At 39.8% G+C, this 14797-nt stretch overlaps 1 protein-coding gene across 12 annotated transcripts in view; it reads left to right on the forward strand.

The window, feature by feature from the left end:
• The window catches only part of dlgap2a (discs, large homolog-associated protein 2a), a 274067-nt gene that overhangs the window by 132443 nt on the left and 126827 nt on the right, over nucleotides 1–14797 (forward strand). For 3 of the 12 annotated variants that reach the window (XM_083544542.1, XM_083544541.1, XM_083544540.1), the window contains one exon: nucleotides 11871–12012. The exons of the other annotated variants lie outside the window; for them this stretch is intronic. In XM_083544542.1, coding sequence (XP_083400668.1) covers nucleotides 11937–12012 — 76 coding nt within the window. In that variant the 5' untranslated portion in view covers nucleotides 11871–11936. The remainder of the gene's footprint in view (nucleotides 1–11870; nucleotides 12013–14797) is intronic. 12 annotated transcript variants of the gene reach the window in all.

A 14797-nucleotide genomic window follows, 5' to 3' on the forward strand; every position in this document is an offset into this window, starting at 1 on the left:
TCATCTCAAAAAGCGATTCGTTCATTTTCTACTGGACATGCATGAGCGGAAACGTCACGTAATCTACGTATGTACAGGAAACAGAATTGAGTAGTTCATCTCTCGACTCTTCTGATGATTCGTTCTTTTGTCAACTGACTCCAATAGACACTATGAAGGTGATTAAAGGAATTAAATGAACTAAATGACTCAAAAAAAAAAGATTTGTTCATTTTGATGAAAGAGATTCAAAGAACCAAGACACTAAAACGATCTGATCTTCCCATTAATACCCCCGAGGCCTCCTCACCTCACCTACATTAGTATCTGACTTTACTAACACCCTTGTGACTGAATGAATCTCCACAAATCTCCATAAAATCTAGTGGAACATCTACCTAGTAAAGTGGAGATTAATTAATGATAACAAAATGTGAATGAGATGTTCAAAAAAGAAACACATACCAATCTTATGGTCAGGTGTTCACAAACATTTGCCCATATAGTGTGTGTGTATATATATATATATTCTCTATGTATTGTTACATAAATGCTGAGTCAGCAGTTTGCTTGGAAAAATTTATCGATATTCTTTAATGACGATTTATGGAGCCCCGGTGCGCTGTAATGATTATGAGGATGTAATGGCGGCAGGAATCGAGCTGATCGAGAAGCGGCATCGTCGGCTCTGCTGACGCTCACCAGGCATCCTTGACCCTCTGGTTATTACTCTGTGTTTCTGCAGCTTTGCCATTAATAGCATTAAAACAAAGCTGTAAAACTCTCTCATAAAACTCTCGGGTGCGAACCAGCTGCGAACACCTCTGGATTTATTTGCCGCTGGTTCATACGTCTGCTGCGAGTGAAAGGCAGAAACATCGTGCTGCATGTGTAGGGTAGAAAGACATCTGGAGAGAGCTCATGTTTGCCTTTTTCTATAATGTGAATTGTTAATATACCACACACACACACACACACACACACACACACACACACACACACATACACACAATCTCTTTCTATTAAAAAGCATAGGATTTTAGTTTTTATATTTATAACTAGAGGTCGACCGATAGTGTATTCTAAATGGATACTAAATAAAAAAACAAACATAACACTCAATGTGAAATAATTTATTACAAAACAAAGTACTGAATCATGTAAATGTGCTAGTGAAAATAAATATAAATATATGATATAATAAATAAATATAATAAATATAATATAATATAATATAATAAAAAAAATGAATCAATTATAAGTAATGCACTTAATATAGCGCTCTCCGTGCAGCATGCAGTCGCATGTAAAAACAAACAGCATGTGGTGTCAGTGATCCGCCTATAGAGGCCGCTCTCGTAATCACATTGGCAAAACCAGTTGATCGTTCAACCTCTATCAATTTTTTATGACTAAAAGAAAAACCCAGTGTTGAGTCAGAAAATTGTCATCCATATATGAGACATTTCCTTTTTTCCTCTGGATGAAATTTAAATGGTCGTAATTGCTGTTTGGTTTTCATCCTTTTTTTCATTTAGTGTATTGCAGAGGAGGAGGAGAGAGAGAGAGAGAGAGAGAGAGAGAGAGAGAGAGAGAGAGAGAGAGAGAGAGAGAGAGAGAGAGAGAAATGGCAATAGGCAATAGGAAAATAAACAGGACTGAGTGAAAAGAGAACACAGTACATAGTACACTCTTTGCTGCATAAAAATATTTTCTTCAAATAAACACACGTCTAACGGGGCGGAGCTTGCTGCGTTTTTTGTTCCATTGATTTCCATTCATACGCATGCTAACACTGGAGACTGGAACCACAACCTTGTTGTGAGGAACATTTCTTGCGTTCAGGAGTCATGTCATGTGTTTTTTCATTTATTTCAGTCATACAACCCAGCAGGGCCTTGCTCAGGGGCCCAAGAGTGGCAGCTTGGCATGGCTGAGATTTGAACGCACAACCTTCGGTTCCAAAGTCCAATGCCTTAACTCAGTAAGCGAGCACTTTTTTAGACATGTAAACCGCTTAAAAAAATTCAACATGATCATCAAAAAAGTAGCAATAAAGGAGGCGTGGCCTCTGCACATGCTGTCTAAAAATATTCGTTTTCATTTGCTGCAGATCTCCGAAGAAATTTAGCATAATGGCACATTTAGCTGTTAAAGATGGATTGATGTGTTAAAACCATGGAGCGTAGCAGCCCTCGTTTATTTCCCGAGGATCAATCCGTCCTTGTTTGGTCGTTATCGGATAAGCGATGCTTTTCCCCCAGTCCCTGCCCGAGGACACGGGCAACAGTGCGTCGTTAGCCAGAGATTTATTCCGACCCTGGTCTCGTAGACCACGTGATTGCATCCTAACACGTAACATCTCTGGTGGTGTTGGAAGCTTAGTTTTGGACTTTGGCTCCGAAGGTGGTGTGTTCAAATCCCAGTCACACCAATACTCCTGCTACTACCGGGCCCTGGGTAAGGCCCTTAACCCCCATAGCTGCTCGGTTATATGAATGAGATAAATGTAAGTCGATATGGATAAGGGCATCTGATAAATGCTGTTAACCTTTTAGCAAAATTAAGTCCTGCAGCGAAGTTCAAACTGTTTGAGGAGAGGCAGAGTGTTTTCAGTCTTGGAGCTGTTCATGAGACTAGTGAAACCTCTAACCTCTAACAGGTACAGCGGACTGACACTGGAGACTCCTTTCTTTTATCTGGTGTAAACGTTTGTATAAAAACCCACTAACTTCAGACCATCAGGTGGAGTAAACAACTCAACATCTTCCGGACCAATAAGATTTGAAAATTCACAAAAACCTAAAAAAAAATACACGAAAAGAAGACAATGATTGGTCCAGAAAATGTACAGACGCATCTGGATTGATTGATTGGTGAATATTTTCTGGAAATTTGTAGCGTGTGACTACATATTATAATGAACGCCGAATAAAAAAAATATCAACGATTTTGTGATCAACATATAAGAAAAATTGGCACACAAATTGCCATTGATCAAATTTTACGTAAACTCCGCCCACTTCATTGCTCAAGGCGAGACCTGTCAGTCAGAACTGCTACACATCTCTTAAACAGCCAAAGGATTTGGACACCTGACTTTTCTAGACATATCTGGTTCATCAAACTGTATTCACAAAGTTAGAGGAGCACAATTGCATAAGAGGTCTTTGGATGCAGGAGCATGAAATATTTCCTTCACTTGAACTAGGAGACCCAAACCTGTTCCAGCGTGACCCTGCCCCTGAGCACAAAGCCAGCTTCATGAAGATCTGCTTTCCATGGGTTGGAGTGAAGGATCTCCTGCTATATATACCCTATTAAACACCTTTAGGATGAATGTAAATGCTGACTGCACCCCAGGCCTCCTCACCTTCTCACCTACATCAGTACCTGACTTTACTAACATCCTTGTGGTTTAATAAATCTACACAAAATCTAGTGGAATGTCTTCCCAGAAGAGTGGAGATTTTTATAAAATGGCAAATGGAGGCAAAGTTTGGAATGGGATCTGCCAGTGTTCCCAAACCCTTGTCTATATAGTGTCCTTGCTGTAAGTTGTATAGTTATGAATCATGGCTTGATGTTTGACGATTCTTTACCAGTGATGTAATGAAAGAATTGGACTCAGACACTTCGTCTGTCCTCAGTAAGAGACGTTAGTTTTATCCCCACAGCCGCATCAGCCGCGGAGATCACAGATGGCTGCGACGCGTTCTCCCATTTCTCATCATTGCAGGAGTAATGAGGAAGCGGCGAAGCTCTGATCTCTGTACACAGGCTCTTTCTGTGCCATCAGGCGTGGCCCCCGAGGGTCTTTCGGGCTCTCCAGATCTAACCGTAATAACATTAGGGTCTAATGCAGGGTCCCTGTGCTCCGGGGCTCGTATCGACTCGGCCAGATCTTTAATTTTAGAAATCCGTTTACTATCTGTGCTGCTTATATACAACTCTGCTCACTGCATACTGTCTCCGGGTCGAGTTTCAACCTCATGTTGTGTTCTATTGATATGAACGGTTTCCATCAGTAAACGGTTTATAATGTTAACACAACCGGGCTCATGATACAGCCGTCAGAATTGTCCTGGTTAAGTGTGTTTTTTTTATTAAATTCTACACACCCACAGTACAGGAACTTATTTATAATCTCTTCGGTGTCACATATGAGGATGAGTTTCATCCTGAGCCTGAGACCTATGAACAAATGAACCAGAAGCAGTTCAACTACCATAGAGTAAATTGTCTCAGTAAAGGAGGCGTGGTCTCTGTGTCCAGTCTGCCTAACGGAGGCGTGGTCAGTGTGCGTTTATGCATGAATAGAGGAGGCGTGGTCAGTGTGCGTTTATGCATAAATAAAGGAGGCGTGCTCTGTATGCTTTTACGTTTTAAATAAAAAAGGCGCGGTCTGTGTAATTTTATGCATAAGTAAAGGAGGCGTGGTCTGTGTGCTTTTATGCATAAGTTAAGGGGGTGTGGAATGTGTGCTTTTATGCATAAGTAGAGGAGGCGTGGTCTGTGTGATTTTATGCATAAGTAAAGGAGGCGTGCTTTACTTATGCATGTTTAAGTAAAGGAGGCGTGGTCTGTGTGCTTTTATGTTTAAATAAAGGAGGCGTGGTCTGTGTGCTTTTATGTTTAAGTAAAGGAGGCGTGGTCTGTGTGCTTTTATGTTTAAGTAGAGGAGGCGTGGTCTGTGTGATTTTATGTTTAAGTAGAGGAGGCGTGGTTTGTGTGCTTTTATGTCTAAGTAGAGGAGGCGTGGTCTGTGTGCATTTATGTCTAAGTAGAGGAGGCGTGGTCTGTGTGCTTTTATGTCTAAGTAGAGGAGGCGTGGTCTGTGTGCTTTTATGTCTAAGTAGAGGAGGCATGGTCTGTGTGCTTTTATGTCTAAGTAGAGGAGGCGTGGTCTGTGTGCTTTTATGTCTAAGTAGAGGAGGCGTGGTCTGTGTGCTTTTATGTCTAAGTAGAGGAGGCGTGGTCTGTGTGCTTTTATGTCTAAGTAGAGGAGGCGTGGTCTGATACTTATCTTAGTTAAAGAAGTTTGCTATTTTTATCTGTTAAAAAAAAGTGAAGGAAACGTGTCCTCTGTGTCTCAGAAAAGGAGGCATGGCCATTGTATCTCTAAATATTCTAAATTGTCATTATAATTTAGGAAGGTGTGGCCTCACAGCTCTTGTAAAGGGGGTGTGGTATTTTTGTCAGGCTAATCAAACAAATTGAAGGAGGTGTGGCCAAAATATCTCACAGTTTTAATAAAGGGGGTGTGGTCTGTGTGCTTGCCAGTCACATTTAAAGAGGTGTGGCCTCTGTGTCTTTCAAATTGTTCAGTATTTTGTTACCAAAACTGTGACTTTCAGTATTGTGAGTAAATTGTAAAAGTTCGTTTTGATGTCTTATCAGCACATTTCACATGCAGGGGAACAGCAGGCTGCAGCAGGCTTAGCCTTTTCAATACAGATAGACAGATTTAGAGAAAGAGAAAGGGAGAGAGGAGAGAGAGAGAGAGAGAGAGAGAGAGAGAGAGAGAGAGAGAGAGAGAGAGAGAGAGAGAGAGAGAGAGAGAGAGAGAGAGAAGCTTTGTGCCACTCGACAGCCATCTTATAAAATGGAACATCTCTTACTGGCCAATGGCACGCAGCCCAGTGAAGTGGCTTAGGCAAGCACACTATTAAACATGCGATTCTACACACACACACACACACACACACACACACACACACACACACACACACACACACACACACACACACACACACACACACACACACACACACAGGCCAAAAAGCTTCGGTTTAACTGCAGGAAAGTCCGTGAAGAGCCTCTTAAAGAGCCAAGCATTATAACACCACTCACACCCTCACTCACACACTCACACACACACACACACACACACACACACACACACACACACACACACACACACACACACACACACACACACACACTTACCTTCCATTTTAACACTCCATCAACTTTACTTTCATTTCTGACACGCGTGGTGTGTTCCATCCATTCCTCTGAGAGACAGGAGCGCGTCGGGTTAAACATGTAACTATATTTACACTACGCACCTACGCTGAATAAAATACTGGAAAAATGTAGTGTGAAGTGTTTCTATGAACCGAACCTCAAATTATAGCAGTCAGAATATTATCATTTTCATTCGATTTTAAAACCGTGATACAAGTCACTATTCTATTCTATTTTTAAAGCCTATATGGTGAAAAGTTGGTCCCCTGGTGGTCTAGTGGTTAGGATGTGGCGCTCTCAGCTCTGCGGCCCGGGTTCTATCCCCATAGGGAACCAACCAGCCACTCTTAGTGCCGGTCCCAAGCCTGGATAAATAGTCAGGGTTGCGTTAGGAAGGACATCCAGCGTAAAAACATGTGCCAAATCTAACATGCGGCTGATCTGCTGTGGCGCCCCCTAATGGGAGAAGAAAGAAAGAAATGGTGAAAAGTTTGGGGACACCTCACCTTAAAATTTCCACGTGCTTCTTTTTGAACATCCCATTCCACATTTAGTGTTAGAATTGCTCATTCACTCTTATAATAAGCTCCACTCAATTTTGTGGAGATTTGTATGAGATTTATTCAGTCACAAGGGCATTGGGGGACGTAGAGGCTCAGCGGTTAAGACTGGGTTATTCCTTGGAAATTCGGTGTGCTCACTTTAACACTGGACTGTACTGGTACACTTCAGCCACACTTTAATATCAGCACATGAACACTTTAGTGACAATCACACTTCAACACTTTAAATCTGTACTACTGTTAATATCTCTGTTATCCGTACCCTCCACTCCCCTCTCTTTCTTGTATATAGATTAGGGCTGTTAATTGAGTAAAATATTTAATCCCGATTAATCGCATGAATATCATGAAAGGGTACGGGAAAGTTTATAGGACTGTGGTGAGACCTGAGATGTTGTATGGTTTAGAGACAGTGGCATTGAGTAAAAGACAGGAGGTGGAGCTGGAGGTAGCAGAGCTGAAGATGTTGAGGTTTTTGTTGGGAGTGACGACGATGGACAGGATTAAAAATGAGTTTATTAGAGGGACAGAGCATGTAGGACGTTTTGGAGACAAGGTGAGGGAGGAGAGATTGAGATGGTTTGGACATGTGCAGAGGAGGGACATGGGGTATATCAGTAGGAGAATGCTGAGGATGGAGCCACCAGGAAGGAGGAAAAGAGGAAGACCAAGGAGGAGGTTTATGGATGTGGTGAGGGAGGACATGCAGGTAGTTGGGTTGAAAGAGGCAGATGGAGAACAGTGGGTATGGAGACGGATGATCCGCTGTGACGCCCCCTAATGGGAGAAGCCGAAAGAAGACGGATCGCATGAATTTCGAGTTTAAACGTTATTAATCGCAACTAAATCGCGCATTTCTATCTGTTCTAAATGTACCTTAAATTAATAATTTTTTTTTTAATACTCTAATCAACATGATAAATATTGATGCTCGAAGCAAATGTGTGTTTATTATTAGTGAAACCGAACCCAACAAAATCATGAAGACAAAATATTCTTGTAAATGTTTGAAAGTAATTATGGTGCTTGTCTATTCAGTAAATTATCATGACACCAAACGGAACTTTTATGTTATGCTATGCTGTTATGTTTTTGTGCTATGTTTCCACACGGACGGTTTAAAATGCCGGATGTGCGTCGTGGCCGATTTCGGTGCTGATTTGAGACTTCAGTAAAACAAATGTTAAGTGATTTAAAAATAATTTGTTTGTGGAGTTTATTATTTTTATATCTTAAGAAAGAAAGGAAGTGAAAAAATGTGTGTTGTGTTGAAGGTTTTTATTTCGCCTTTTTTATATTTATTTATTAATATTTTTGCTAAAAATGCTCAAGCTGACATTCGCGCAGGATTAATCGCGCGTTAATCAAATTAGTGCCGTTAAAATAAATTTGTGTTAACGTGTTCATTTTGACAGCCCCAATTAATATATTAATCATATATTACGATTTTTTTTCATCCTTATAATTTTAAACTTTATAGTTATATTTTTTTTTACTTTTTTTATACTTTTATACTTCATTTTTTTCTTTTTATTACATGTTGGACAGTCATAAAAAACATTTTACCACATGGCGTACTCTATATGAATCCAGTCAAGTCAAGTCAAGTTTATTTCTATAGCACTTTTCACAACAAACATTATCTCAAAGCAGCTTTACAGAAATCAACAGTGAAGGTGAATGGTGTGTATTTATCCCTGATGAGCAGCCATGGCGACTGTGGCAAAGAAAAACTCCCTTAGATGTAATGAGGAAGAAACCTTGAGAGGAACCAGACTCAAAAGGGGAACCCATCCTCATTTAGGTGACATCAAGAGTTTGATCATAAATCTTTCCACAGTACAGAACACTGGAGAGTGAGAACTAACATGAGTACTGGAGTATAAGATTATAAGGAAATGTTCTTTCTACAGTCTTTGGTATAAAACTAGGAGCTACTGAGCTCAACATTTGTGATCATCACAGATCCAGCATCAGCTTCTCCATGCCAGAGCCTTTAAACACTTCAGGAAGTCCAATGTCAAACTCCACACATGCAGTGGGATCCAAATGGCACTGGTACGTCTCTAGATGGTTCGGGACGTTTGCGAGTTCGGCATCTACTTCTTTAAAGTCCATAATCTTCATGAGGTGGGACGTGACTTTAGGAAGCCTTGGGATGAGGAGAGAAAGAGAAGCAGTGGAGAGGAATTAGCGTAGCTGCTGTTCATGATATTAACAGCACAAGTTGATAATGTGCATGTGATCAGATGTTCTGGAGCACAAAGTTATGATATGTGATGTGTGTTATGTGTAGGCTTTGCTAAAAAGATATGTTTTTAATCTACACTTAAACTGGGAGAGTGTATCTAAGCCCCCCGAACACTGTCAGGAAGACTATTCCAGAGTTTAGGAGCTAAATGTGAAAATGCTCTACCGCCTTTAGTGGACTTTGCTATTCTAGGAACTACTAGAAGCCCAGAGTTTTGAGATCTCAGGGAGCGTGATGGATTGTAGCGTGTTAGAAGTCTGGAGAGATACATGGAGATAAACCATTTAGTGCTTTATAAGTGAGTAGCAGTAGTTTGTAGTCTATTCGAAACTTAACCGGAAGCCAATGTAGGGACGATAAGATTGGGATAAATGTGTATGTGACAAATACATTTTGATTTGATTTGAAGCCCTCATATCGCCAAGCAGCCAGTGTTTGGCCCTTGAGCAAGGCCCTTAACTCTTCGTGCTCCAGGGTCGCTTTATCATGGCTGATCCTGTGTTCTGACTCCAGCTTCCTAACGTCACTGGGACATGCAAAAAAAGAATTTCACTGTGCTGTAATGCAGTGGTCCCCAACCCCCGGGCCGCGGACCAGCACCAGTCCATGGGTCAATTGGCCGCACAGAAAGAATAGATAACTTACATTATTTCTGTTTTATTTATTATCTGATTCTGAACGCTGTTTTATTTTGGAAAAATAAAACAAATTATGAATGTGTATGTGACAAATACATTTCGGATAAATACAACAAATCAAAAGTTACGAGTATAAAAACTGATATTTTCTAAATATAATAATAAACGTGAATCCACTGTGTTGTTTTTACATTTATTATTATATTTAGAAAATATCAGTTTTTATACTCCTAACTTTTAATTTGTTGTATTTATCCGCCGCACAGTAAAGGCCGGTCTGTGGCGCAAAAAAGGTTGGGGACCGCTGCTGTAATGTTCATGTGACAAATATAAAGAACCTTTAAAATATATTTTGCTGGTGTTTCCTATTGGTATAATTTTTGAGAATTTGTTTGGACACATGAAGGACCTATGGAGATCATCTCCATTAGGATTGTTTGTATGGATAATATCAGAGATGAGGATGATGAGGAAGAATGACAGGATGTGGATGTGTGGTGAACAGCACTGGGTGGGAAATTACACTTTAATATCATCATATAATCATATCAGGTTTAACAGGATATTAGGAATCATTGTTACAGTAAGAAGATACATGTGTGTGTGTGTGTGTGTGTGTGTGTGTGTGTGTGTGTGTGTGTGTGTGTGTGTGTGTGTGTGTGTGTGTGTGCATCATAGTGTACATCCCATACTGTACATAGTATTCTTTTTTTTTTCCATCCACACAAACACACTGTTTAAAAAATAAATGTAAAATTGTTGAAACACAGACGGCGCTTCTCAGATGTTCAGACCTTTAACTGCTTATTATACCTCACAAAAGCTCACTAATTACAGCACTGCGATTCTAAATCCAGTGCTAACGAGCATCAACGTTTATTTTTAAGCCGAGAGGTTTTTAGACGTCGTATTGCAAAACGGACGGCACGAAGCAGATGAAAAAAATGGCGTAAAAACGCGATAAGAGGCCGTATTTATTAACAGATACACACTCTAAAACTCTGTAGAGCCTGTCAAATATGTGAAGTGTTTTATGGTGTTTGAGAGACATGAGCATGTTCCTTTTGTTTCTACGTGAAGATCTAGATCATTTACTAGTATTAAGATGAAACAAATGCGTATACTGTTCAATTTCCTTTCATTGATAAATCCTCCCTTAGCATGAAAAACAGCTTTACACACACCCGCAATCTGTTTCTCTGAACGCTTTGCTATGCCTCTTTGAAAATCTTGCTAAAGGTGTTCTTCACCAGATTTTTTTACGATCCGGTTCATCCCAGAGATCTTTAATAGGATTTAGGTGTGGTGACTGGGCAGCTCATTCATATATAACACTTCAGACGACTGTTTGATCTGTAAATAATGCTCTAAAGATTTTCCACTAGATTTTGTAGAGATTTGTGGAGATTCGTTCAGCCACAAGGGTGTTAGTAAAGTCATGTACTGTTCTAGGTGAAGTGAGGAGGCCTGAGGTGCAGTCAGCATTCACATCTATTGTGCTAAATAAGGTTTGAGCTCAATAGCAGGAGATCTTTCAGATCGTCCAACCCATGTATAGCATATATATAAATAGAGCTGAGTTTGTGCACTGGAACAGGTTTGGGTTTTTCAGTTATTGCTACCAAATCCAAAGACCACCTATAAAATTGTGTGTCTCCCTATATATATATATATATATATATATATATATATATATATATATATATATATATATATATATATATATACCGTATTTTCCGCTTTGAACCCCGCGGCTTAAACAATGAAGCAGCTAATTTATGGATTTTTCCGGGGTTTTTCCCGGTTTCACAAACTTCATGACAAAAAACTGAGCCCCATAACATTAGACCAATGAAATTGCTGAACGGGTTCAGGTGAACCAATGAAACTCTTTATATTAAATCAGATGCGCTCCCACTGAATCGGGCCGCACCACATCATAAATATAGATGATGTTCCTCTGACGTTTGACCTGCCGCTCACTCGGACTGTCTACAGGAAATGTGAATCATTCGTCACGCTGAAAACAACCGGGCATGAAAACACACTTCACCTGTGTTCTGAGCTGCACGGCATCGAGAGAAAAGCTTCACCGATGGTGATTTTTAAACGCACGACGATGCCAAAAGATGAACTCCCGAGAGAAATAGTTGTGAAAAGAAGGAGGAAGACAGTGAACAATGACTTTCTTGGTAGGCTACTGTTTAGATACAAGCCGTGTAACAGACACTGACTTTCATTAAAGCCTGTGTAAAGTTCATTAGTTTCAGTGTAGACATGCGGCTTATAGACAGGTGCGGCTTATTTATGTTCAAAATAAACATCTTTGTACAATTCAGTGGGTGTGGCTTATATTTGGGTGCGTTTAATAGTCTGGAAATTACAGTGTATATATATATATATATATGTGTGTTTATGTTGTATTTGGCATCACGACTCTAATACTCGTCTCCTTCTTGTCTCCATCAGCGATGTTGGCCAGATCTGATCCTTGTGTATTTGTCATACACGGACACAGATTCAATTACTGCAGTGATGCTGAGTATAAACAGCTGTCCGTGCACGCCGGCACCAATCCACTTAAATGCCATCAGCCTGCTCCAATCCAAAGGTCAGAAATAATATTAGTGAAATGTTTCTGCCGTAATAACCGAACGAGAGGCTGATAACCAGCAGACATGAAGCATGCAAAAAAAGAAGCTCGAAAAATTGCCATCCCATTTCATTCCTCACTGTCGGCTAAAAGCTTTCTAGCATCACAAGCAAACAACTGCTACATGCTTGATTCTGATTGGTCGGAAGGTGTATTTCTAAAACAGAAGCTTGTCGTTAAGGCGTATCGTTTCTAGACTAACAACTCACACAGGGAATTGCAGAAGCATTTCAGACAATCTGCATCATCTGGTATGAGACGATGGAGTTGTAAGTTACTGTGGAAGTGGTAGCTCAGTGGTTAAAGCTCTGGTTTTACTGCCCAGATAATCTGTTGGACCCCCTTAGCAAGACTCTTGCTGTATTATGGCTGACATTGCGCTCTGACCCCAGCTTTCTAAAATCACTGGGATATGCAAAGAAAGAATTTCACTGTGCTGTAATGTACATGTGATAAGTATGAAGCACCTTTATTTTTAAAAATATGTTATTTATCATTTATGGAAGGAGTTTCAACAAGTTGCAATAGGCTGTTGAGGGAAAAATGTATACTATATACAGCATGGAATGTACGTTATCAACTCAAACACACACACACACACATGTCTTCTTACTGTAGCAATGACTCAGAGTAACCTAATATCCAGTTAAGCCTGATACGATGAGTTTGATATTCTTTTGTAATTACCCACTCAGTGCTATTCACTACACATCCACGTCCTGTCATTCTTCCCCATCATCTTCATCTCTGTCATTTCCATACATACAAGCCTGATGGAAATTATCTCCGGAGGTCGTTTCCAGATACACAGAAATCAGAGCAGGAGGAACACCGACTCTGTCATGTGTTAGATGCATTAGTTCCAGGTTGATGCTGATACACATCTGTAAATGATCGGTCACTTATTGCTTTATTGACGTACAGGTGCACACTGTAACTCATGGATTGTTCTGTAAAGTGTATTAGCCCCCACTCTACCCCTGTCAGTCTGCACAGATAACACAAAAAAGGAGATTTCTAACTAATTTCAGCTAGAAATTAATTCCACAGAGCATTAATCTTTAACAGGGGGTCTGTGGCGGTACTACAGGGGGTTCACTAATTAATTTTAAATCGCAAATAATAAAAAAAAAAAAAAAAAAAAAAAAAACATGGGTAAAACCATCAAAGATAAGAACAAATTTGAAAAGCATTATAATTATTACATTAAGGTTTTTTTAATTAAAGCTGAAATTCGTGTAAATGTATAATTGTCCACCTGATAGTAAATGGAAAATGTGGATTTAAATCTATTAAAATAAAAGACAACTGTAAGAATACAAGATTTGAAAATATATGAAAATATACAGACAGTGATTCATGCACACCAACAACAGTTCTGACTGTCTTAACATAATATAACCAGAGTAATATGATTGGTTTCTGTTAATATTAGGGGCTATGTTTTACACATTTTTATCAGGGGGGGTCCCTGCTCCATGTTTCTATCACCTAAGAGGTCCTTTACCTGAAAAATCTGAGGAGCGCTCAATGCTCTGCCCATGTAATAATTGTGGAACCCACAAAGATCCTTCGTTCTTTTTTTGTAATTGAAAAGCAGCTGTCCATGGTGCTGAAATCTATCCAATAGCATTACATGATCTTTTCCTGGGAACTGATATACTATATGGACAAAGGTTTGTGGATACATGATCATAAGTGGTCATTTTGTGGTTTTTGAACATCCCGTTCAACATTTAGTCTCCATTTGCTGTAATAATCTCCACTCTTTTTATCTAATTGAAACATTTATGTTCATATATGCATTTTCCATGTCATATGTGCTACTTATACAAAACTGTTCTCACAATGTCAGGGGTACATGATTGAATCGGATGTTTTTGGGTGCAGGAGCATGACATTTTCTCTTGACTTTAACTAGGAGACCCAAACGTGTTCCAGCATGACAATGCCCCTGTGCACAAAGCCAGCTCAATAAAAATATACTTTACATGAGTTGGAGTGGAATATCTCTTGCTATAGAGCTCTAAACTCCTAAAAAATAATAAAGCTCCTTTAAGAAAAATGTGAATGCTGACTGCACCCCAGGCCTCCTCACCTCACTTACCTGGCTTGACAAAATCTCATACAAATCCTGTTTAGAAAGAAGCACATTGCAATCTCATGCTCAGGTGTCTACAAATGTTTTTCATTTTTTATGAATTTACAAATAATTCTGAAAGTGATATTTGCATATTTAGGTGCATAATCATGATTATCTGAAGTTTTAAGTGTGACTGATTCCTGGTCAACACGTGTACAAATCCAAGAATTTAAGAGATTCATACACATGAAAAAAAACACACTCCCCCTCACTGACTGGTTCTGACACCAAAATAACTCTTGAGTGCAAAACCAGAGCCTTGGGATTGGACAGTAGCAGAGACCAGGTTCCCTGTGGCAACAACTCTTTGGGAACGCTTCAATGTTTCCACGCTCTGAATCACTTGTGTTATCAGTCCAACGGAAAGACACCACGTTTTAGGAATTCACGTTTTAGCGTATTCACATTACCAAAGGGGTGATGTCACAACCAGTATTTTCAAGTATCCATCCTTCCCTCACACAGGAATTTTCTAAGGTTTGTTTTTGGGGCCGAAGCTTACCAATATCGGGTCCTGCTGTTTGGCCTTGCACTCTCACCCCGGCACCTTCACAAAGTGTGTCTCCGCTGGGACTCTGGGGCATATGCATACGGAACTAT

The sequence above is a fragment of the Silurus aristotelis genome (assembly GCF_946808225.1).
Source record: "Silurus aristotelis genome assembly, chromosome: 6".
In the NCBI taxonomy this organism is placed as follows: domain Eukaryota; kingdom Metazoa; phylum Chordata; class Actinopteri; order Siluriformes; family Siluridae; genus Silurus; species Silurus aristotelis.